The following is a 25,221-nucleotide window of genomic DNA, read 5'->3' as shown; positions in this document are numbered from 1 at the left end:
GATCTCCATCCAAGAGAGTGGGGCCTCCACCAAGAAGTCTTCGCAGAGGTGACAAGTCTTTGGGGAGTTCCTCAAGTAGACATGATGGCATCTCTTCTCAACAAGAAGCTTCAGAAATATTGTTCCAGGTCGAGAGACCCTCAAGCAATAGCAGTAGATGCGCTGGTTGCCCAGTGGGTGTTCTGGTCGGTGTATGTCTTCCCTCCACTTCCGCTGATCCCAAAAGTGCTCAGGATCATAAGAAGAACAAGGGTTCGAGCAATCTTCATTGCCCCAGACTGGCCATGGAGGGCTTGGTACCCAGATCTTCAGGAGTTGCTCATTGAAGATCCTCGGCCTCTTCCTCTTCGCGAGGACCTGCAGCAGCAGGGGCCGTGCGTATATCAAGACTTACCGCGGCTACGTTTGAAGGCATGGCTGTTGAGCGCCGGATCCTAGCCCGAAAGGGTATTCCCAAGGAAGTCATCCCCATCCTTATTCAGGCCAGGAAAGGAGTAATGTCGAAACATTACCACTGTATTTGGAGAAAATGTGTCTTTGTGTGAATCCAAGAAGGCTCCTACGGAAGAGTTTGAGTTGGGACGTTTTCTCCATTTTCTGCAGGCTGGTGTGAAGGCGGGGCTCCGATTGGGGTCAATCAAGGTCCAGATTTCGTCCTTGTCAGTGTTCTTCCAAAAACAATTGGCCTGTCTCTTCCAGAGGTTCAGACCTTCGTGAAATGGGTTCTGCACATCCAGCCTCCATTTGTGCCTCCAGTGTCACCATAGGACCTTAATGTGGTGTTGCAGTTTCTTTAATCGGATTGGTTTGAGCCTCTACAAGAGATAGAGTTGAAGTTTCTCACTTGGAAAGTGGTGATGCTTTTGGCATTGGCATCTGCACGGCGGATATCTGAATTTGGGGGCCTTGTCTCACAAGAGCCCTTACCTCATCTTCCATGAAGATAGCGCAGAGTTGAGAACTTGTCAACATTTTCTTCCAAAGGTGGTTTCATCTTTCCACATAAACCAACCTATTGTGGTGCCAGTAGTTACTGACACGTTCACTGAGTCAAAGTCTATAAATGTGGTTATGGCTTTGAAGATTTATGTCGCTAGAACAGCTCGAATACGGAAAACAGAGTCTTTGTCCTGTTTGCTCCCAACAAGATTGGGTGTCCTGCTTCCAAGCAGACTATTGCGCGTTGGATCAGAGGTACGATTCAGCACGCTCATACTACGGCTGGATTGCCGTTACCGACGTCGGTGAAGGCCCATTCCACTAGGAAGGTGGGCTCATCCTGAGCAGCTGCCCGGGGGTCTCTGCATTACAACTTTGCCGAGCAGGTACTTGGTCAGGGTCAAACACATTTGCTAAGTTCGACAAGTTTGACACCTTGGCCGATGAAGACCTCAAGTTCGGTCAATCGGTGCTGCAGGGTCATCCGCACTCTCCCACCCGTACTGGAGCTTTGGTATAAACCCCATGGTCATGAAGTGGACCGCAGCATCCTCTAGGACGTATGAGAAAACAGGATTTTGATACCTACCGATAAATCCTTTTCTCCTTGTCCGTAGAGGATGCTGGGCGCCCGTCCCAGTGCGTACTTTACCTGCAGTTTAGTTTTTGAGTTACACAAGTTGTGATATCTTAGTTTCAGCATGTTACTGCAATTGGTTCATGCCTGTTGGCATGTGTTATGTTGAATGCCATGTGTGCGGCATGGTTGAGGTGTGAGCTGGTATGTACTGTATTTCACCACTAGTATTAAAGTAAATCCTTTCCTCGAAATGTCCGTCTCCCTGGGCACAGTTCCTATAACTGAAGTCTGGAGGAGGGGCATAGAGGGAGGAGCCAGTTCACACCCATTAAGAGTGCCCATGGCTCCTGCGGAACAGTCTATACCCCATGGTCATGAAGTGGACCCCAGCATCCTCTACGGACTAGGAGAAAAGGATTTACTGGTAGGTATCAAAATCCTGCTATAAGACCTAATATATAGTACCTACATCCACAATAAAGAGAGACCATGCACATTTGTTGAAATGACCATATATTCTAACTATATTACAAACAAATAATGCATATAACTCTCTAGTAATGAGAGACAGAGCACCATCATTATTACAGATATAACTTTTTTGTGTATTGGATAATGTCTACACTCATGTAAGGAGAGAACATGCAAAATCAGAAGGATTATATACAAGGTGTGTGCAATAAGTTTCTGGGTGCACAAAAAGTAAGTATTTTCAAAGTGAACATTACATTTTTTCTAAATATTTGCCAGAGGAGGTGGTCTTCTGTATGCTGAACGCACAGTATACCAGCGCCAGAATCCCGACACCCGGCATACCGACAGATATTCTCCCTCGTGGGGGTCCACGACCCCCCTGGAGGGAGAATAAATAGCGAGCCACCATGCCCGCAGCTTGGCGAGCGCAGCGTGCCCGCAAGGGGCTCCTTTGCGCTCGCCACGCTGTCGGTATGCCGGCGGTCGGGCTTCCGGAGTCGGGAGCCCGGCCACTGGCATACCATACTACACCCGCCAGAGAAGTCTATGCAAAGTTGCATGCGCTGAAACCACTTGGTGAAACACATGGACCAGTCATAAGCAGGTATGTCTTCTACATGCAGGATGAAGGACTCCGCTGCAGCTTTCGGTGATTCAATACGAATACCACACATCATCTGCTTGTTTTGTGGAAACACAAAAGATGCGAGGGGCCAGGTCTGGACTTTACAGCAGATGACCAAGCTCTTGGATGTGTTCATAGGCCAGAAAATCCACCACTTTCCTGGACTTGTGGGCGGGTGCATTGTCATGATGGAAAAGTGCACCATGAGCACGAGTTCTTGGATGGCACCTAGAAATGGCTTCAAGCACTTGCTGCAGGCATTGTTTGGTATACTAGTCCCAGTGACGGTGTGCTGCTGCACAAATGGGATGCGGTCAATTTACCTACAACCAATATCCTGACACTCATTGGCCGACGGTCAAAATCTCGACATTTACAATACAGACAAGTTAAAAATAACATTTAAAATGTCGACAGGTCAAAAAGTCGACATGAGTTTTTCATGATTCTTTTTTTATTGAAAATGACTTGTTCATACTTTACTATCCTAGTGGACCTGGAGGCGGAACATTAATAGTGTGCCAAGCGCAGTGAGGCACTGTGCCCGAAACTTGAGCCATGCGAGGGGACACGGTACACTTATACGGTGTCCATGTCAACCTGCGTCAACATACACACCCAAAAACAATGAAAACTTGTGTCGACTTTTTGACCTGTCGACATTTTAAATATCGATATTTTGCCGTTGTCTGTGTTTAGACCGCCTGTCAATTGTTGTCGGTATTTTGATTGTAGGTATTTCATACTGATCCTGCACAAGTTATATGTTAGCTACATGACCAGTCTTGGCCACAAAACCAGACACCATCTGCTTGGCCACCCTGTGCTAACGACAGAACATCTGTCCTAGTATGAAGAAACTTTGCTCAGGCCAAGTTTTTTGTGGAGTATGAAGCAGTTGGAACCTGATGAGTTGCCTATCTCCTCCTCTAATTGGGCTATGGTCACCCTGGCATTCACCTTAACTATGGCCCGCACTGCTGCAATGTTGTCCTAGGTGATGACGGGCACAGGTCAGCCGCAGTACTCATTGTCTTCCAGGGAACTGTCTCCCACACCAAAATTCTGCAAAACAATGAAACACAGAGGTAAATGAGAGAAGCTGATAGGTTGCTTCGTGGAGAGAGGTCTACTCCTTTTGCAGTGGACCATAACCGTGGAAGCTTGTCAAACAGACTTTGTGACCAAGGAATCCGCGCTCAGTGCAATGCTGACCAGGTATAGGCTGCATCTTTCTCCTTACCTGATGCCACATGCTCCCAGAAAGCAGTATAGAAGAACCCAGCACTTTCATGTAGGTATTTTACTGTCACCTCCTAGGGCCTCTGGAGAGCACGACTGAGTCATTAAACAGACGGCTACTGAAGATGTCTCACGGTCTGTGGCTACTGAGTCCCCACTCAGGGTGACTGAGGTGCAATCATTATAAATTAAAAATTAAAATGGTCAGAAAGAAAACCGAATCTTCATGCCTCCTCTGAAAGCAAAGAAATAACAACCTGAAGGTCAAGTGGAGGTGGTAGGGCTTGGAAGGGACAGGGCTTCAGTTTGGTTAACTATTTAGTGCCGAATATTGAGCCTCCACTCTAATACCAAAGTTTAACAGTATCCCCCATAGGATGCAAGAGGAAGGGTTATTGTTATGTTTTTGTAAAGTCTTCTCTGTGAGTTTTGTTGCTTCATTAAGTACTTATAAAACGAATATACAAGTTATTGAAATAGTGAATTTTGACACTTGTCAAATTATTTTGCATGTACATATGGAAATTATAAGAATATTACAGGAGGAATATTTTTTTAAATTGGTTACTGTTATTATTTTCTATATCATCCATAAGGGATACTGAGGACAATTAGTACGATGGGTATAGGTGGGGTCCAAAGGAGTCGGTGCACTTTCAATTCTTCAAACAGATTGTGCTGGCTCCTTCCCTCTATGCCCTCCCTCACAGCACAGTTTAGAAAAATGTGCCCTCATGAGAGAATGCACACTCTGGAGCTCCAGAGGATTTTTTCTTCAGTTTCTTTTAAACGTTTTTTATTGTTGGGAAACAGTCTACCTGCACTGAAGGACGCTGATGGGGACCGATACTGGCCTCGGATCCCGCTGACAGGACAACGGTCCTGAGGGTCAGTGAACCGCAGGCATTGCACGCTCGCGCGCACACACCCAGCACAGAGCCTGAAAACCAGAGTGTGGTGAGTGTTGCCGGGGGTTCCGCTAGCTGAGTCCCCAAGGTTCTTGGTGCGACATGGGGCGAGCATATGGTCTCCTTCTGGTGTGATCCCATAGCGCCCACATGCAGACTGGCAGTTGCAGTTTAATTAAGTGTTAGGAACTCTTTTTACACAGTATATTGGACATTGCCAGTGTAAATAAGCATGTAGCTTCAGCGCCATTACAGGGGGCGGAGCTACTTCAGAGCGGGACCAGCGGCTTCCTGGTGCCATTTCCTGCACTATCAGCGCTGCAGCCGGACAGCCAGCTCCTCCAGAGCCACGACCAGACTGGTACAGGAGAGCCTGCTGTGTAGACATTTTATTGTGCTCCTCACACATTATACAACCATTTTGCCTGACTTCTATATTCTAAATTGTTAGTTACAGGCTGGTGCTGGTCCCTCCTCCCTGAGTCTCTCCACACATACTGAGCTGGGCAGGCATGCTTGTACCTGTGTGTGTTAATGTTCTCTGTCAGCATGTTGAAGAAAGCTGTGTGTAATGTCTGTCCCTCCAGGTTTTCTCCCCCCCCCTGCAGATTCTCTCGTGTGAGAAATGCAGTCAGCCTTCACAGGATAGTGGGTCTTCTGGGAGAGATTTACAGGAACCAGCTTGGCTGAGTTCTGTTAAAACTATGATGGCTGACACGTCCAGTGAGTTAACTACTGCTAGACAGGAAAGGCAGCATTTACAACAGTCTATGGCTGCTCTGACTAAAGATAAGGCAGAGGGCAGACGTGTAACCCCTCTATCGCATCCATTACCCCGAAAACAGGGGTTACCTGATATCCTCTCGGAAAACATGAGGAGTATGTACCAGAAGTGGAAGAGGGGGAGCAGCTGGAATCTACTACTGAGGTGGGGCGTAGTGTCACTTATCTTTGCTTTAAGGGATGTTTTGCATATTCCGGGGAATGAAGTGGATGGCCTAACTGAGGATAAGTCCCTGGCTGAAATGGTGACGCTGATTCAGCATAATCAGGAATTTGCCCATTTCCTCTGTGAAACAGTAAAATGCATTGGCATTATAAATGCTCGTACTTCTACCATGGCGGTTTCTGCACGCAGAGCGTTGTGGCTTCATCAGTGGGTGGCGGACGCAGAGTCAAAAAGGATTATGAAGGCCTTACCCTTCACAGGAGATTGGCTGTTTGCAGGTGAGTTAGACACATGAATTTCGAAGGCTTTCGAATTTCAAAGAATTTCGAATCCATGTAGCTCCCGTCTGCAGCTCCACTGGCTAGATGCTCTTACACGGGACCTTCACTGCAGTCCTTTCAGAATGCAAGGTTTAAGGAAGAGCCAGAGGTTCCTCAAATGTGGCAAGGGGCTCGAGAGGCAAGTCACGTGAGCCTGCCACCACAGGATCTCATCACCAGGCCGTCAGCTCTGTCTGCTCAAAACCCTCAGCATGAAGGTGTCCCTCTGCCCATGGGGGATCTCAGGGTGGGAGCTCGTCTGAGATTCTTCAGCCTCATTTGGAGAAGCTTGGGTAAAAGACCTGATCTCCCAGGGCTACAAACTGGAGTTCAAAAGGTTCTCCGCCTCACAGGTTTTTCAAATCGGGCTTGCTGTCTTCAGGGGGCATGCGCCTTATGCTACAGGAGGCCATTCAAAAATTGTTTCAGACCCAGGTCATTGTTCCAGTGCCACTTGGCCACAACAGCCGGGCAAGGAATATTATTCCAGCATTTTTGTTGTTCCAAAACCGGATGGTTCAGTGAGGCCCATTTTGAACCTCAAATCACTTTACCCATATCTGCAGGTTTTCCGGTTCAAGATGGAGTCTCTGAGGGCAGTGATCTCAGGTTTGGAGAAGGGGAATTGTAAAGGCCCGTACACACTGGCCGATATATCGGCCATTCTCTTGAACGGCCGATATATCGCGGGTCCGTCGGCCAGTGTGTATGGCCGATACGTCTGTGAACTCAGTCGTTCACAGACGTATCGCGTCGGCCCCGCAGCACAGCCGACGCCCAATATATCTACCGATATATTGGCGCGTCGCTGTGGCGGCCGGCGGTGATTGACAACTGAACTGGGCGGGCGTGTGTACACGCCCGCCCAGTTCATTGCGTCAGTCCCCGACGGATCGGGCAGTGTGTATGCTCAACACACTGCCCGATCCGTCCATAGATATATCTGCAGATCAATTGATCTGCAGATATATCTACTAGTGTGTACCCACCTTAATTCTCTATGGACATAAAGGACATGTACCTCCATATTCCGATATGGCTGCCTCATCAAGCCTACCTCAGGTTTGCTCTGCTGGATGAACACTACCAGTTTCAGGCGCTACTCTTCGGCTTATCCACGGCTCTTCACAAAAGTGATGGCGGAAATGATGTTCTAACTCAGGATTCAGGGCGTGATAATTGTCCCCTACCTGGACGATCTATTGATAAAAGTGAGAGCAAAGGAATAATTGCTGTACAGCATCTGCCGCACGACATCCCTGTTGTCACGTGACGGATTCTAAACTTCTAAAAATCCCGCCTCGAGCCGACCCAGCGTCTCCAGTTCCTCAGGATGATCTTGGACACTGTGGCTCAGAAGGTCTTCCTTACTGTGGACAAGGCAAGGACGCTTCAGCGGTTCTGCAGCCAAACCGGATCTCGGTACATCTTTGCACCTGCCTGTTGGGAAAGATGGTGGCCTCCTACGAGGCCATTTAATTTGGCAGATTCCTTGTGAGGACATTCCAACTGGATCTCCTGAAGAAATGGTCGGGTTCGCATCTGCAGATGCACCGGTCATACGTCTCTCACCGTAGGCCAAGATTTCTCGCCTGTGGTGGTTGCATCCCTCCAACCTCCTGAATGGTTGTAGCTTCAGGATCCATGATTGGATTCTCTTGGATGCTAGCCTTTGAGGTTGGGAAGCTGTCACCCAGGATGCACCGTTTCAGGGCCGGTGGTCAAGGCACGAAGCCATTCTTCCAGCAAACATACTGGAACTTAGGGTGATATGCAGTGCCCTGCTACAGGCGTCTTCTCTGCTTCAAGATCAAGCCATTCAGGTTCAGTCGGACAACGCCACAGCTGTGGCATACGTCAATCGGCAGGGCCAAAAAGCAGGGCCTGCATGCGGGAGGTATCCAAAATACTTCTCTGGGTAGAAAGTGGACAACTGAGAGGCGGAATTCCCAAGTCATCACGACCTACACCCAGGAGAGTACAGTCTCCATCCGCAGGTATTTAGACAAATTACAGATCAGTGGGGCTGTCCGCAGATCGATCTGATGGCCTCTCGACTCAACACCAGTTTTGGTGCTACTGTTCCAGGCGGCGGCAGTGGACGTGCTAACAACACCATGGGTTTACTGGCTGGTGTACCTGTTTCCTCCGATTCCATTGCTCCCCAGGGTTCTAAAAAGAATCGGAAGAGAGGAAGTTCAGCCAATTCTCATTGCCCCCGGTTTGGTCTCGAAGAGTTTGGTACGTGTATCTTCTATCCATGCAATAAAAGACCCCTGGTCTCTACCACTGTGGGAGGATCTTCTTCAGCAAGGGCTGTTCGTCTACCTTGACTTACGGCGGCTTCGTTTAACGGCATGGCGGTTGAGCGGAACCTTCTAGCTGAGAAGGGTATTCCGGGTAAGGTAATTACAACCATGATTCGGGCCAGAAAAGCTGTCACATCAAAGCATTACCGCTATGGGGTATATTCAATTAGGGTCGAAAACTGGCGTCTGTCGAAAAGACGTCAGTTTTTGACTTTTTAAGGTCGAATAGTGATTCGACCTATTCAGTCCCAGCAGTTTTTTTTTCCAACAAGTCTGAGAATTCGACTTGTTGAATAGTACGTGAATCGGCGGTATAGCTGCCGATTCACGTACTTTTGAGGGAAACGGGGCCAAATTCAACAGGATTTGGCCCCGTTTCCGACCATCTCAGTCTGACAAAAATAAATGTCGTACTGAGATGTGGGACCCAGAGGAGGAGGGAAGGGGGGAGCCGCAGGCAGACAGCGCTACAGCATAGCACTGCAGCATGATGTCACACAGCCGCGCCACTCACGGCAGCTTCCACCCGGCTCCAGCAAGTGATGTCATGCTTGCTGGAGCCGGGTGGACACTGCCCTCACGTCTGCCGTCTGGCAGCTACGTGACATCCTCCTGCAGCACTAATGTAGCGCTGATCTCCGTCTGCCCGCGGCTGTCCCCGCTGGTCTCCCCGCGGCTCCCCCCTCCTCCTCCGGGTCCCTCATCTCCATTCGACTTGAAAAAGTTGAATTGAGATGAGGATGAATAGGGGTTGTCTGATCCATTCCGACAAGTGCATGTCGGAATCGATCCGACCCTAATTGAATATACCCCTATATCTGGAAACATTACGTATCCTGGTGTAAAGGCCGAAAGTATCCGGCCGCGCATTTCAATTGGGCATTTTTTTGCAGGCTGGTGTCGATATGGGCCTAAGGTTGGGCTCCATAAAAGTTCAGGCCTTGTCCATTTTCTTTAAGAAGAAATTGGCTGCTTTTCCTGAGATCCAAACGTTCCTACAGGGTGTCCTTCGCATCCAGCCTCCTTTTGTTCCGCCCACGGCACCTTAGGATTTGAACGTGGTTTTGACCTTTCTGCAATCCTCTTGGTTTGAACCACTGATGTCACTTGAGGACAAGTTCCTTTACGTGGAAGACTGTTATGCTCTTAGCATTAGCTTCAGCTAGGCGCGTTTTGGAACTCGGAGCTTTGTCCTGCAAAAGTCCCTACCTGGTCTTTCATGAGGACAGAGGGAAGCTCAGGACTCATCAGCAGTTCCTGCCTAAGGTGGTTTCTGCATTCCACCTGTATCAGTCTATTGTGGTTCTGACGGCTTCGGACACTTCCTCAATTCCTGAGTCCTTGGATGCGGTGCGAGCCCTGAAGATCTATGTTAAGAGGACAGCTGCTGTCCGTAAATCGGATTCCCTCTTTGTGCTGTATGATGCTCACAAGAAGGGTTGTCCTGCTTCAAAGCAGTCGATTGCCCATTGGATTAGGCTTACTATTCAACAGGCCTACGCTTGGGTGGCCTTGCTTGTTCCTCGGCCTATCAAGGCCCATTCTACTAGGCCGGTGGGTTCTTCCTGGGCGGCTGCGCGTGACGTCTCGGCCTTGCAATTATGCCGGCCCACTACCTGGTCAGAGACAAACACGTTTGTCAAGTTCTACAGCTTTGATTCCCTGGCTACAGAAGATGTCCAATTCAGATGTATGGTGGTGCAGGCGTCTCAGCATGTTCCCACTCGTTCTGGGAGCTTTGGAAACGTTCCCATCGTACGAAGTGTCCCCATTATCCCTTATGGATGATAGAGAAAATAGGATTTTAATTACCTACCAGTAAATCCTTTCTCGTAGTCCATAAAGGATACCGGGCAACCGCATCTGTGCTTCGACCTTTCGTGCAAGTTTTGTTCTTGTGTGACGTTATTTGATTCAGCTGTTGACGTTTGTTTTCTCTGGCTGTTGCTAGTTTGTTTGTTTGGTTCTGCTGTGTGCTGGTTCGTTAATCTCAGCACTTGTTGTCTTGTAACTTTTCCTTCTCTCAAGTATGTCCATCTCCTTCGGGCACAGTTTTCCTAGACTGTGCAGTGGGGGAGGGCGTAGAGGGGAGGAGCCAACCAGGGACTGGCTGGCAACTTTTAGCCTGTGTGGCAAGTCCAGAGCACTGGCCCATAAGTAATGGCACCATCTTAAATGCAGTTTTTTTGTTTAAAAAATATTTACTAATAAAAAAAATTAGACCTGGTGTAAATTATCCCAAAGATACTTTATTATAAATTTGTCAGTGCGGCCGCGGCTTCAGCAGAGCTGTGTAGTGCAGGGGTGTCCAACCAGTCAGTGGCAAAGAGTCAGAAAAGATCTGTAGTCAAGAGTAAGAGCCATATCATGCGTGTGTGTGCAAAAATGGGGGCGTGGCATAGTTGTCACAAAGCCACACCCCATTTTTATGCTCCCACTTTTCGGTTTGACGTTTGTAGGAGTATGACCTTGTGTCATAATCCCATTTTTAGTCATGTTGTACAGTGCCACGTACAAATAAAGCCCCTGTACAGTGCCACATACATATAAAAACACCAAAAAATGGGTGCCTCCACAGTGCCAAATACATATATGCCCCCCCAGTGCCAGATACATTTATGCCCCCCCCAGTGCCAGATACATGTATTTTCCCCCAGTGCCAGATACGTGCATGTCCCCCCCAGTGCCAGATACGTGTATGTCCCCCCAGTGCCAGATACGTGTATGTCCCCCCAGTGCCAGATAAGTGTATGTTCCCCCAGTGCCAGATAAGTGTATGTTCCCCCAGTGCCAGATACATGTATGTTCCCCCAGTGCCAGATACGTGTATGTCCCCCCCGTGCCAGATACGTGTATGTCCCCCCCAGTGCCAGATACGTGTATGTCCCCCAGTGCCAGATACGTGTATGTTCCCCCCCAGTGCCAGATACGTGTATGTTCCCCCCCAGTGCCAGATACGTGTATATTCCCCCCCAGTGCCAGATACGTGTATGTCCCCCACAGTGCCAGATACATATGTCCCCCACAGTGGCAGATCTACATCTCCCCAGTGCCAGATATACATCTCCCCAATGCCAGATTTACATCTCCCCCCAGTGCCAGATTTACATCTCCCCCCAGTGCCAGATTTACATCTCCCCCCCCCCCCCACTGCCAGATTTGTCTCCCCCCCCCCCCCCCCCTCCCCCCACTGCCAGATACACGTCCCCCCACTGCCAGATATGCCCCCACTGTCAGCTACATGTCTCCCCAGTGCCAAATATGCCCCCACTGTCAGCTACACGTCTCCCCAGTGCCAGATATGCTCCTGCTGCCAGCTACATGTCTCTGCAGTGCCAGATACACGTGTGTCCCGTCCCCCCAGTGCCAGATATGCCCCCAGTGCCAGAAACACATGTTCCCCAAGGGCCAGATATCCCCCCCACCAGTGCCAGATAAACATGTCCCCACACTGCGGCCCCCAAGTGCTGCTCACCGCCGCGCTGCTGCTCAGCTGCTTGTGAGGGGAGGAGAGCGCAGCGTGCGCCTCTACTGCCCATCGGTCTCCACTCACCGGCGGAGTTGATTCTCTCTAATTAGGCGCCGCTCTGTGAGCCAGAGTTTGCGGACCGACAGCTAAGACTCCTGATTGGCTGCCGGTCCGCGAGTTCTGATTGGCTCACAGGCTGGCGCCGGGCAGTGCAGACTAGGGCAGCAAGAGGCGACACGGGAGCTTATGAGCCACATGCGGAGATAGAAATGCATGCGGGTCGAGAGCTGCGGGTTGGCCACCAATGGTGAAGTGGAAGGTGGCGGCCGGCCCATGACCCTTGGCAGTAGCGTGGCTCGGGGGGCACATGGCACCCTTCTCCCCGGGCCAGCCCGCCTCTGGAGCCAGCACACCCTGTTTGAAGAATTTAAAGTGCACGGCTCCTTTGGACCCCATCTATACTAATCCTACTAAGTGTCCCCAGTATCCCTTATGGACTACGAGAAAAGGATTTACCGGTAGGTAATTAAAATCCTATTTTCTGCTGCGGTTTCCACAAGGATGAACATCGGGGTGTAGAGTAGGATCTTGATCCGAGGCACCAACAGGCTCAAAGCTTTGACTGTTCCAAAGATACACAGCACCGCCTCCTCTATAACCCCGCCTCCGTGCACAGGAGCTCAGTTTGTAAGTTGGTGCCATGCAGTAAGTAGCAAATCAACAGGAGGGCTGCTCCTGCAGCCCATATTATAAGCTAATTTCAGAAGAAAAGAAGATATTTGAAGACTTCAATGGCTGCAGCTTTAATGAATGTCAGTCAGACATCCTTTGCTGCAGCTCCATCACTCCCCCAGCGGCGCTGTACACTCCTACAACCTTGTTGACGGGTAACTACAGCGGAGGCTCCGGTGTACTTCTGGTCAGTCAAACACACTCACCGCTGCTTTCCGGGATCGCATGGCCGTAGGTACAAGGGAAGGTAAGGGGTCTCTTTGGCCTGCTGTTATCGCGATCCGGTGCGGCCGTGGGAGGCAGGATGCGTGCACTGGTGTGGACACTGTAAAGGGCAGCCATCGGGGCACAGGTAGGGTTTTTTCTCTGTATTAAACCCCGTTTTTTATTATTGCCCTCAGTGCCCGGTGGGGAAGCCAGCAGTGGGATAAGGTCTCTCACCAGAGGAAATGGTCCACTAAATAAGCAGACGTCTCCCCAAAGCAAACAGATCCTCCTGCCAACGCGTTTCGACACTTCAGTGTCTTTGGGGAGACGTCTGGGATATCAACATAGGATCTGGACGGCGAATCCCGGGGACGCCTGGTGTTACCATCTTTAATTTCGCGGTTTTGTCTGCTTATTTAGTGGACCATTTCCTCTAGTGAGAGACCACCCTTATCCCCAAGTGTTTTTAAAGTTATGTTTGTTGTAAAATAAATAGTGTTGCACTATTGGAGGTTTCTGTCCTTCTCTTTTTTCGGGCCTATCACCGAGGAGAGGATTATAAGGAGACAGAATCCAGACTGGTGAGATTCCAGCCCCTATGAAAACATGTTTGTCTACTCTTAAAACGGTAGACATACAATTTAGGTTATAAGACCTACCAAAAGATTCCCTATGTTTTTATCATTTGTTCATGTACTTAATACACTATGATTGTTTTTTTTTTTTATGAGCGCCAGTGGATTCAAATGGTATTCTCTTTTGACTGCACGATTTATGAAGTGTTGGTGACACTTTCCTTTCCATTTTGAAACCAGAAGGCTGCTTATATTTGGCGCACTGTATTTTATCAACTTCCTTTTTTGAGCAGGGGGATAAGGCCTAAACTGTAGCCCCTCCCCCAGCCCCAGGGCGCCATTTGGGTAAATGTTCCCACCCTGGAGCTGCGTATCTCTCCCTCACTCCCTGTCAGCCGCCATCACACAGAAATACACTGATCCTGGGACTGCTGGGGCAAATCCTCCTCTGTAAAGCCGCCTGCTTGCCAGCGCTGTGCAAATTACAGGTCACTTAAGTATTCTACCTGTCAAGGGACAGTGTTAGTTAAGAAAAATTGCATACAGTCGGGGTTGTGTGGTACAAACACCCTGTGATATACATCCAGTATCTACTGTATTTTTTTGTAGTGTATCTACTATTTACATACCGTATTTTTCGGACCATTAGACGCACCGGACCATAAGACGCACCTAGTTTTTAGAGTAGGAAAACTGGAAAAAAAAATATTCTGACTTCTAAGAGATATTTCTGTGATTTCTCAGACTCAATACAGTGCAGCCTTCTGTCAGAGCCAGAACACACAGACACACACACATCAGAGCCAGCATACACACACACACTGACAGTACCAGTGGTTCCCTGCGTCTCCTGAGAAGGGAGGAGGTAGGGAGGAGGTGGGGGCGAGTGGGGGAGTCACCTGACGCTGGCTCTGCTGCTGAGATGTGGCCGCTCTGCTTATGACGGCACAGAAGCAGCAGCAGCATCCAGGACCCGCCGCTACCCGCCGGCCGCCGCTACCCGACAGGAGGGAGGAGGTATGAGGGAGCGGGGGAGTTACATGACGCTCTGCTGATGACGGCACAGCAGTAGCATCCAGGACCCGCCGCTACCCGCCAGCCTCTGTTACCCGCCGGCCGCCGCCACTACCCGCTACCCGCAAACGTCTTATTCGCTCCATAAGACGCACATACTTTTCCCCCCACATTTTTGGGGAGAAAAAGTGCGTCTTATGGTCCGAAAAATACGGTATATAGCTACACTGAGTATTACTTTGTATTGCTAGTCCAGTGCAGTTTTATGGTTTAATATAATTTCTGTATTGTATGCTTGTGACTATATATGTGTGTGTATGTAGCTGCTGCGTGGCTGCCATCTCGTGTATTTCACTCAGCTTGCTACTCCTATATTCTGTAACCTGAGGGGGCTAAGTGCGTCAGGTTTATTAACTGATATAGGTATTTCACAAGATATACTTGTTGTGTATTTTTCTTTGTGATTTATAGTCACCATGTATCATTTGGATTCCCGGTTTGTGCTGACAGGAAAGTCACACTGCACTGGGGGTTCTTGCTAAGGTATAATGCTGCTAAGATTGTACTAGGTTGCCTGATATTGTGCTTATCATTATGTCAGCTACACGAGGCAACGGAACTGGGGCTTCTCCCACATTGCGTGGTGGTGATGCTGTAGTCACTTTTGAGGATAACATGGCAGCAGAGAGTTTAGGTACAGGGGGTTCCTCACCCCCCCAGTGGGTCTGTAGCACCGGGGGTAACTACTGACCCACCTTGTGCTACCTCCTTCACGTTGTTAAATACGCTGGTAACTAAACTTACGCCCCCTGTGGGACCTCCTATGCCACTGCAGCAATTTATGGTCCCTACAGTCAATCCGCCGTGGGCGGATTCAATCTCAACAAAGTTATAGCACTTGAACCGATAGCTGACTAAAACTAAGTCTCACTCTTTCCCACCTAAGACGTCTACTAAACGGGCCACTACATCCTCACAATCCACCGCTGTCCCGGACACCTCCTTTGAGGAGGATGGTACATATACTGACACTGACTCTGATGCTTCTGATGGGGAAGGGAAGTCACTGGTGGATGTCCCTGATTTGATTGAGGCCATCAGGCTCATTCTTCAGGTCTCTGATGATCCTGAGCCTGCGGCTGTCTCTAAAAATCCGGACAGATTTAAACGTAAGAAGGTTAAGAAGGTGGTTAAACAAGTTTTACCTCATTCTCAACACCTGGCTGACATACGTCAGGGGTCCTGAGAAAATCCGGGAACGAAATTCACACCACTTAAGAGACTGTTGGTTCGCTATCTTCTCTCTACGGAGCTATGTAAAAATTGGGAAACTCCTCAGCCTGTAGATTCTCATGTGGCACGCATGGTAGTTTCCTCAGCTCTGCCAGTAACTACCGTCACCTCTCTGTGGGAACCGACGGATAGACGTGTGGAGGGTTGTTTGAAAGTGATTTACACCCTAACGGGGGCTGTGCATATACCAACCATTGCAGCAACTTGGGCTGCTGAAGCTGTTGAAGCATGGGCTCAGGAGCTGGAGGCGGAGCTGCCTTCCAACACTTCTGACCATGCTAGACAATATCTCTCATATATTGCCACGGCTTCTCTGTAGCTTAAGGAGGCGGCTTCTGATGCCGGGGTGCTGGCGGCCAAAGCTGCCACTACGTCCATCTTGGCTTGCCGTAACCTTTGGGTGAGATCCTGGTCGGTGGGTATGGATTCTAAGAAAACCCTGGAGGTGCTTCCTTTTAAAGGAGACCTTCTTTATGGCAAAGACCTAAATAAGATTGTGGCTGATCTGGCTACTGCTAAAACAGCTTGCCTACCTACTACGGCTCCTTCCGCGCAGAAGGCTAAAAGTACTTTCCCTCGGCCCTTTCGTCCTTTAGGTGAAGCAAAAGGTGAGGCGTACCCGTGCTTCCAAACCTTCCAAGCCCAGACCGAAGCGGGCCTGGGCTGCCCGTCAGCCTGCTTCCAAAACTGACAAGCCTGCCGCATGATCGGGCGGGCCTTCCTCTGAGGGATCCCATGGTCGGGGGCCGACTTCTAGGTTTTGCCCAGGAATGGTTGAAGACCACTTCCGATACCTGGGTAAGGGAAGTTGTCACTCGAGTTTACGCCGTACCCTTCAAGAACCGTCCCCCTCATCGATTTTGCCGGACAGATGTTCCTTTGGACCCGACGAAGGCAAACACTCTTCATTCGGTGGTACATTCCCTCCTGACCATAGGAGTGGTAGTAAGGGTGCCTCTGGCTCAGCGAGTCAAAGGGTTCTATTCACCGCTATATCTACTCGGTCTGTAGGCCCTTCTTGGGCGGCCCGCCGTGGTGCGACCCGTGATCAATTGTGCAAGGCGGCTACGTGGTCCTCAGTGAACACGTTCATTCTATGCCTTCAAAACTTCTGCCTCCCAGGATGCTTCCTTTGGACGCCGGGTTCTTGTGCCCGCTACAGTGTGTCCCCTCCCATAAGGAACTGCTTTAGGACATCCCCGATGTTAATCCTTGTAAAGCCCAGTATATCCCGCAGCAGAAAACGAGATTTATGGTAAGAACTTACCGTTGTTAAATCTTTCTGTGAGGTACAGTGGGCTCCACAAGGCTCCCACCCTGACGCACTTGGCTTCTTTGGGTTGGTATGGCATTAGCCGCTGACACCCTCACCTGTAGTGAGGGTGTGGTGTATTTGGCTACGAGCGACTGTCGTCTCTGGTACCTTCTACTGCATTGGACTGGTTAACGAAACTGAGCTCCTGTGCACGGAGGCAGGGTTATAGAGGAGGCGGCGCTGTGCATCTTGGGAACAGTCAAAGCTTTGAGCCTGTTGGTGCCTCGGATCAAGATCCTACTCTGCACCCCGATGTTAATCCTTGTGGAGCCCAGTGTACCTCGCAGAAAGATTTAACAACGGTAAGTTCTTACCATTAATCTCGTTATTATTAATATTACTATTAACAACAGTGTCTTATATAGCGCATCAAATCCCGTTGAGCTTTATCTTTGGTGACTTCTAATAGCCATACACTTTACAGTAGAATTATTCCTTGATACACACTAATCAGGACATCTGAACTTGATGACTATCTTAGTATTATTTCTAATAATTTATACACAATATTTGCATTACAGTCATACTTGGCTACATCCAATGATATACAGAATATGAATTCTAAAGTGGTCTGCATGCAGATGCCTAGTGGACCTGCCATAAATTTACTGAATATCTTTCTAGAATAATTCCATCATGTACGATATGCTGAGCATGGTGCAACTGAGCATTGGATTGAATTGTGTAATATGTATTTTTCAACTCCATTTACCAATTCAGAGGTCACAGAGAAACTTTTGGTTTTATAAGTGTATTTCTCTTTAAAGTGCTGCGGAATATGTGCACGCTATATAAATAACTGGTAAAAAAGAATAAGTGAAGGTGCCAGATATATTGTGAATAATGATGTTTCAATGCAGGATCTCCTTTATATAACAATGAACCATTTGCTGTGATGCTCTTTGGAATGGTCACAAAGTTCTGCAGTGGTCATGCGCCACATTTTCCTATGAAAAAGGTGCTGTTGCTGTTGTGGAAGACTGTGTTGGTAAGTCTATCACCTTTTTGTGTTTGGCTTTCATTGCCCATACAATTGCCCTTATATGATTTTTATCTTAACAGTGCACTCTGGGAGGATTTGAAGAACTGCAGAAAACGAAAGCTGAAAAGCGGGAGATCTTGAGGCTACCACCTCTCCCTGAAGATAGCATTAAAGTTATTCGAAATATGAGAGCTGCTTCTCCACCAGCATCAGCATCTGATCTCATTGAACAGCAGCAGAGAAGAGGTCGTCGGGAGCACAAGGTAAGGGTTGCAGATTTTGTTGACTTGCGCTGTACAGAGGTTTACTAAATGAGAAGTACATAGTGTAAAAAGATACATTGCTGAAAAGTGTTGGGTACGGGTTACAGTGGTCGCGATCTCTGTGGTCATAATACCAACACCAGGGTCCCTACTGCCAGAATGTCGTCAGGGGGGTGAGCGCAACGAAGCCCCCTACAGTCTTGCTGCGCTCGCCATGCTGTGTGCTCGGTGGCTCGCTGTGCTCGACACAGGTTCTATTCCCACTCCATGGATGTCGTGGACACCCAGTAGTGGGAATAGCTGTGGTGGCACTGCCGGCATTCTTGCGGTCGGGATCTTGACTACATCCCACGTAAAAAAAATTCTAGTGAAATATTATTTAGGATACACTAGTAAACGGTAATTATGAAGGACAGTAGGTGTAAACCTACTGATGTGAATATAATATGAATAGATTTTGATGGAATGTTTGTTTATTTTCCAGGCCTTGATTAAACAAGATAATCTTGATGCTTTTAATGAGCGTGACCCCTACAAAACAGATGATTCGCGTGACGAAGAGGAGGAAAATGATGAAGATAACAGCCTAGAAGGAGAACCTTTCTCTTTGGAACGGGAAGAGGTGATGCCACCGTCAGTGACCCAACCGCCTGCAGATCGTTTGTCCTTCCCTAAAGGTTTGCCTTGGGCACCAAAAGTTAGGTGAGACCAAAAAGGTGTATGGGACTAAGGGAAAGATGCTACTTGGTGAGCTGCCCATATTTTTATTTTCTCATACGTCCTAGAGGATGCTGGGGACTCCAAAAGGACCATGGGGTATAGACGGGATCCGCAGGAGACATGGGCACTTTGGCTTTAAATGGGTGTGTACTGGCTCCTCCCTCTATGACCCTCCTCCAGACCTCAGTTAGATTCTGTGCCCAGAGATACTGGACACTCGAGCTCTCCTGAGTTTCTCTGTAAAAAAGACTTTTGTTAGGTTTTTTATGTTCAGGGAGCACTGCTGGCAACAGGCTCCCTGCATCGTGGAACTGAGGGGAGAGAAGCAGACCTACTTCTGTGAGTTAAAGGCTCTGCTTCTTAGGCTACTGGACACCAAAAGCTCCAGAGGGTCCGATCACTTGCTGCACCTAGCTGCTCGTTCCCGGAGCCGCGCCATCAACCCCCTCACAGAGCCAGAAGATAGAAGCCGGGTGAGTATTACGAAGAAAAGAAGACTTCAGTGACGGCATAAGACTTCACATACGGTGGCACTAGCAGGGCGCAGGGGGGGCGCCCTGGGCAGCATGATTACTGGCAAGAATATATATTAGAAGTGCCTAGGCACTAAATATATCCCCAGCCAGTATAAAAATGTTGTATATGAGCGGGACTGAAGCGCGCCGGTGAGGGGGCGTGGCTTAGCCCTCACAGCTAATCAGCACCATTTTCTCTTCACAGGAGATGCAGAGACGCTGGCCCTGACCTCCACACTTCTGTACAAGTAACAGGGTGCAAAACAGGGGGTGGGGGGCACAGTAATTTGGTGCTATTATCAGTTTATATAAAAGTGCTAACAGGTCTGAAGCAGTGTGTATAAAGTCTCAGTACCGGGATCGGCGCTGGGGTGTGAGCTGGTAAACTCCCTCTGTGTTTCTCTAACAGGCTTTCCTGTGGGTCTGTCCCCTATAGCCCAGTGTGATTGTGCGTGTCGGTACGTGTGTGTCGACATGTCTGAGGCTGAGTGCTTCTCCCCAGAGGAAGTTGCAGTGGGGGCAGATAAGGCGCTGGGAGTGACCCTGTCGGCACCGCCGACAGCTGATTGGGTAGATATGTTGAGTACGTTGAATGCAAATATGGCGTTATTGACTAAAAGGCTGGATAAATCTGATTCTCAGACCCAAACATGGAGAAAATCCATGGAGGACGCCTGGTCTCCGGTCCAGACCCCCTCAGGGTCACAAAAGCATTCATTTACCCAGATAGCAGATACTGATACCGACACGGACTCTGACTCCAGTGTCGACTATAGTGATGCCAGTTTATATCCGAAACTGGTTGAGTATTCAGTACATGATTGTGGCAATTAAAGACGTATCACATATCACAGAAGTCCATACTATTCCTGATACAAGGGTCTGTTTGTGTAAGGGTAAAAAACTTGAGGTGACGTTTCCCCCCCTCTCATGAGCTGAACACTTTTTGAAAAAGCTTGGGAATCTCCTGACAAAAGGTTGCAGATTCCCAAAAGAATTCTAATGGCATATCCATTCCCCTCTGAGGACAGGGAAAAGTGGGAGTCAACCCCCAATGTGGACAAAGCTCTGTCACGGCTGTCCAAAAAGGTGGCGCTTCTGTCTCCTGACACGGGTGCCCTAAAGGACCCTGCGGATCGTAAGCAGGAAACTACCTTAAAATCCATTTATGTCACTACGGGTACGCTGCTCAGACCTGCCGTTGGGTCGGCATGGGTGAGTAGCGCTATTGGAAAGTGGGCAGATAACTTGGCATCTGACATAGATACCCTGTATAGGGATAACATTCTTTTGACTCTCGGTTATATCAGGGACGCTGCAGCTTACCTAAAGGATGCGGCGAGGGATATTGGCCTGTTGGGATCAAGGGCCAATGCCATGGCAGTCTCGGCCAGGAGAGACTGTGGATTCATCAATGGAATTCTGATGCCGACTCTAAAGCTATGGAGGCTCTCCCGTATAAGGGTGGTGTCTTATTTGGCGACGGCCTCGCTGATCTGGTGTCTACGGCTACCGCGGTCATTTCTTCCTTATGTCCGTGCACAACAGAAAAAGATGCCTCACTATCAGATGCAGTCCTTTCAGCCCAATACATACAAAAAAGGAAGAGGTCGTCCTTCCTTGTCTCTAAAGGTAGAGGAAGGGGAAAAAGGTAGCCTGTTGTGGCAGGTTCCCAGGAGCAGAAGTCCTCCCCGGCTTCTGCCAAATCCACCGCATGACGCTGGGGCTTCTCTCCAAGAGTCCGCACCGGTGGGGGCATGTCTCCGACTCTTCACTTAGGTCTGGTTTCACTTGGGCCTGGATCCTTGGGTGTTAGAAATAGTGTCTTAAGGGTACAAACTGGAGTTTCGAGACGTGCCCCCCCCCCCCCCCCCCCCCCAAGATTTCTCAAATCAGCCTTGCCAGTTTCTCTGCCAGAAAGGGAAGTAATGTGCGCTGCGATACAAAAGCTGTGTCAACAGCGAGTCATTGTCACGGTATCCCCGTCACAGCTGGGAGAAGGATTTTATTCGAGCCTGTTCGTCGTCCCAAAGCCGGAATGCTCGGTCAGACCGATCCTGAACCTAAAATCCCTCAATTTATATCTGAAAAGTTTAAAATTTAAGATGGATTCTCTTCGAGCAGTGATCTCCAGTCTGGAAGGGGGGGATTTTATGGTGTCAGTTGACATCAAAGATGCCTACTTACATGTCCTAATATATCCTCCACATCAAGCTTTCCTGAGATTTGCTGTTCAGGATTGTCATTACCAATTTCAGACGTTGCCGTTTGGTCTTTCCACTGCTCCAAGGATTTTCACCAAAGTAATGGCGGAAATTATGGTGCTCCTACGCAAGCAGGGTGTCACCATTATCCCGTACTTGGACGATCTCCTGATAAAGGCGAGATCAAAGGAGCAGTTACTAAGAAACGTTGCGCTCTCCCTGACAGTTCTGCAACAACATGGTTGGATCCTAAATTTGCCAAAGTCACAGTTGATTCCGACAACACGGCAGTCTTTCTTGGGCATGATCCTGGACACGGAACTGCAGAGAGTGTTTCTCCCAGGGGAAAAAGCTCTGGAAATCCAGAACATGGTCAAGGAGATTCTGAAACCGGCAAGTGTCGATTCATCAATGCACTCGGGTGCTGGGAAAGATGGTGGCAGCCTACGAAGCCATTCCGTTGGCAGGTTCCATTCCAGGGTGTTTCAGTGGGACCTGTTGGACAAGTGGTCCGGGTCTCACCTGCAGCTGCACCGGAAAATAAGCTAATCTTCCTGGACCAGAATATCTCTCCTGTGGTGGCTTCAAAGTTCTCACCTTCTAGAGGGACGCAGGTTTGGGGTCCAGGATTGGGTCCTGGTGACCATGGAGGCAAGCCTCCGAGGCTGGGGGGCAGTCACACAGGGGAAAAATTTCCAGGGAAAATGGTCAAGCCAGGAATCTTGTCTGCACATAAACATTCTGGAATTAAGAGCAATCTACAACGGCCTTCTACAAGCGGAACATCTTCGCGGTCTGCCTGTCCTGATTCAGTCGGACAACATAACAGCAGTGGCGTACATAAACCACCAGGATGGAACAAAGAGCAGAGCGGCGATGGCGGATGCCACTGAAGTTCTCTGCTGGGCGGAAAAACATGTAAGCGCTCTGTCAGCGGTCTTCATTCCGGGCGTGGACAACCGGGAAGCAGACTTCCTCAGCAGACACGATCTCCATCCAGGTGAGTGGGGTCTTCATCAAGAGGTCTTTGCAGAAGTGACAAGTCATTGGGGGAATTCCTCAAATAGACATGATGGCGTCTCGCCTCAACAAGAAGCTTTAGAGATATTGTTCCAGGTCGAGGGACCCTCAAGCCAGTGCAGTAGACGCCCTGGTAACACCGTGGGTGTTTCAGTCGGTATATGTGTTCCCTCCACTTCCACTCATTCCAAAAGTGATAAGGATCATAAGAAGAACAAGGTTTCAGGCGATACTCATTGTTCCAGATTGGCCACGGAGTGCCTGGTATCCTGATCTTCAGGAATTACTCATAGGAGATCCCTGGCCACTTCCTCTAAGAGAGGATCTGTTACTGCAATGGCCGTGTGTGTCCCAGGACTTACTGCGGTTGCGTTTGACGGCGTGGCGGTTGAACGCCAAATCCTTGCTCAAAATGGTATTCCCGGTGAAGTCATCCCCACTCTGCTTTAAGTTAGAAAGAAGGTTACGGCGAAGTATTATCACCGTATTTGGAGAAAGTATGTGTCTTGGTGTGAATCCAAGAAGGCTCCTACGGAAGAATTTCAGCTGGGTAAATGTCTCCATTTTTTGCAGGCAGGAGTGGATGCGGGCCTAAAATTAGGCTCCATTAAAGTGCAGATTTCAGCCTTTAGCAATTTTCTTTCAAATAGAATTGGCCGCCCTTCCAGAGGTTCAGTTTTTCGTGAAAGGAGTGCTGCACATCCAGCCTCCATTTGTGCCCCCCAGTGGCACCATGGGACCTTAACGTGGTGTTGCAGTTTCTTATGTCACACTGGTTTGAACCTTTACGAAAGGTTGAGTTAAAATGTCTCACTTGGAAAGTGGTCATGCTTTTGGCCTTGGCGTCCGCAAGGCGGGTGTCAGAATTAGCCGCTTTGTTTTACAAGAGCCCCTATTTGATCTTCCATGTGGACAGAGCGAAATTGAGAACTCGTAAACAACATCTGCCAAAGGTGGTTTCTTCGTTTCACATGAACCAAACTATTATGGTGCCTGTGGCTACTGAAGCCTTGGCTGATTCAAAGTCTCTCGATGTAGTCAGAGCTTTGAAAATTTATGTCGCCAGAACGGCTCAGATTAGGAAATCAGAGGCTCTAATTTGTCCTGTATGCTCCCAGCAAAATTGAGACTCCTGCTTCTAAGCAGACTATTGCACGCTGGATCTGTAATACGATTCGGCATGCTCATTCTACTTCTGGATTGCCGTTACCGAAGTCGGTGAAGGCCCATTCTACCAGGAATGTGGGCCCATCTTGGGCGGCTGCCCAAAGAGTCTTGGCGCTTCAACTTTGCCGAACAGCTACTTGGTCGGGTTCAAACACTTTTGCTAAGTTCTACAAGTTTGATACCCTGGCTGATGAGGACCTCATGTTTGCTCAGTCGGTGCTGCAGAGTCATCCTCACTCTCCTGCCCGGTCTGGAGCTTTGGTATAAACCCCATGGTCCTTTTGGAGTCCCCAGCATCCTCTAGGACGTATACGAAAATAGGATTTCTTTTTCATCCATAGGGGGCACTGGAGTACTCTTGGGATATGGACGGGGCGTAGCCGGAAATGGCACATTTAAATATTTAAATTAGTAACTGGTCACCCCCTCCATACTCCCATAGAGACTTCAATATTTTTCTGTGCCTCTAGTCGGAAGGTACAAGTGGACAGAATGTCTTTAGACTCTTCAAACAAGATTATTTTAAATTTTTTCTACCCGATCCCTTCCCAGCTTATCAAAAAGCGTGGGTCCGGGATCGTTGGTGCTGCAGAAGGCAGCAGATGGTCTGCCGGTGCTCATAAAAGGAGCCCCGCCATTGACAAAAATCAGCAGAGCTGATGGCAGCCTCAGGCTGCACAAGGAAGCAGGACGGAGCTTAGCAGAGAAGTCCCGTCATGGCCTCCACAGGTGGTGCAGGTACTGAGCGGTTAGGCAGCTCTCACTGCCGCCGCTCACTTACTTACTTTCTATTACTGTTTATTGCGGGTGGTCAGCTCACGCTGCCGCCCTCTATGTCGGGACTGTATTTTATTTATACAATGTATTATGTGTTTATACAACCCCTGCTGCCTGCCACACGTCGCTCCCTCGCCGCTCGCTCTAGCCGCGCTCCCTACCCGCCGCCCAGTGTGAGTATCCGGTGGGCTGGGCGCTTGCAGAGGGAGCCAGCGAGCGGCCCCCGGCACTGCCGGAGGGCCGCTTGCCGCTCCCCAGCTCTCAGACGCCGCACAAGGGGGCAGACATCCCTCCTCCCTCCCGCCGTTACCAGCGCCTCTGGAGGGGGGAGCGGCCGCGGACAGCTCTCCCTGCTGCCGCGGCACGCTCTTTGATCCGCTCTCCAGTCTCAGCGCTCAAGCCGCTCCCTGCACCGTGACCTCTCTGCTCCCTGCTCCCGCCGCTTTCTGGCTCCCGTCCGCTGAAATAAATGGAGCTCGAGGGGGGGAGGCAGTGGAGGGAAGTCTGCCGCTTACACAGATGACCGCGGACAGCTCTTCTTGCTGCCGCGGTCCGAAGCTACAGAGGAGATTGGAGAGAGAGAGGGGGGGGGGGGTGGGGGAATGCCCGCAGGGAGGCCCCA

The 25,221-nt window shown here is 49.3% G+C and overlaps 1 protein-coding gene across 2 annotated transcripts in view; it reads left to right on the top strand.

The window, feature by feature from the left end:
* STRIP1 (striatin interacting protein 1) overlaps positions 1-25,221 on the top strand; it is a 454,294-nt gene that overhangs the window by 211,699 nt on the left and 217,374 nt on the right. For both annotated transcript variants that reach the window (XM_063955026.1, XM_063955027.1), the window contains 3 exons: positions 17,812-17,939; positions 18,014-18,196; positions 18,681-18,898. In XM_063955026.1, the coding sequence (XP_063811096.1) occupies positions 17,812-17,939; positions 18,014-18,196; positions 18,681-18,898 (529 nt within the window). The remainder of the gene's footprint in view (positions 1-17,811; positions 17,940-18,013; positions 18,197-18,680; positions 18,899-25,221) is intronic.

Source organism: Pseudophryne corroboree, chromosome 2, assembly GCF_028390025.1.
Source record: "Pseudophryne corroboree isolate aPseCor3 chromosome 2, aPseCor3.hap2, whole genome shotgun sequence".
Lineage (NCBI taxonomy): Eukaryota > Metazoa > Chordata > Amphibia > Anura > Myobatrachidae > Pseudophryne > Pseudophryne corroboree.
Note: the sequence above shows the minus strand (reverse complement) of the source record. Positions and strands in the feature narration are given on the sequence as shown.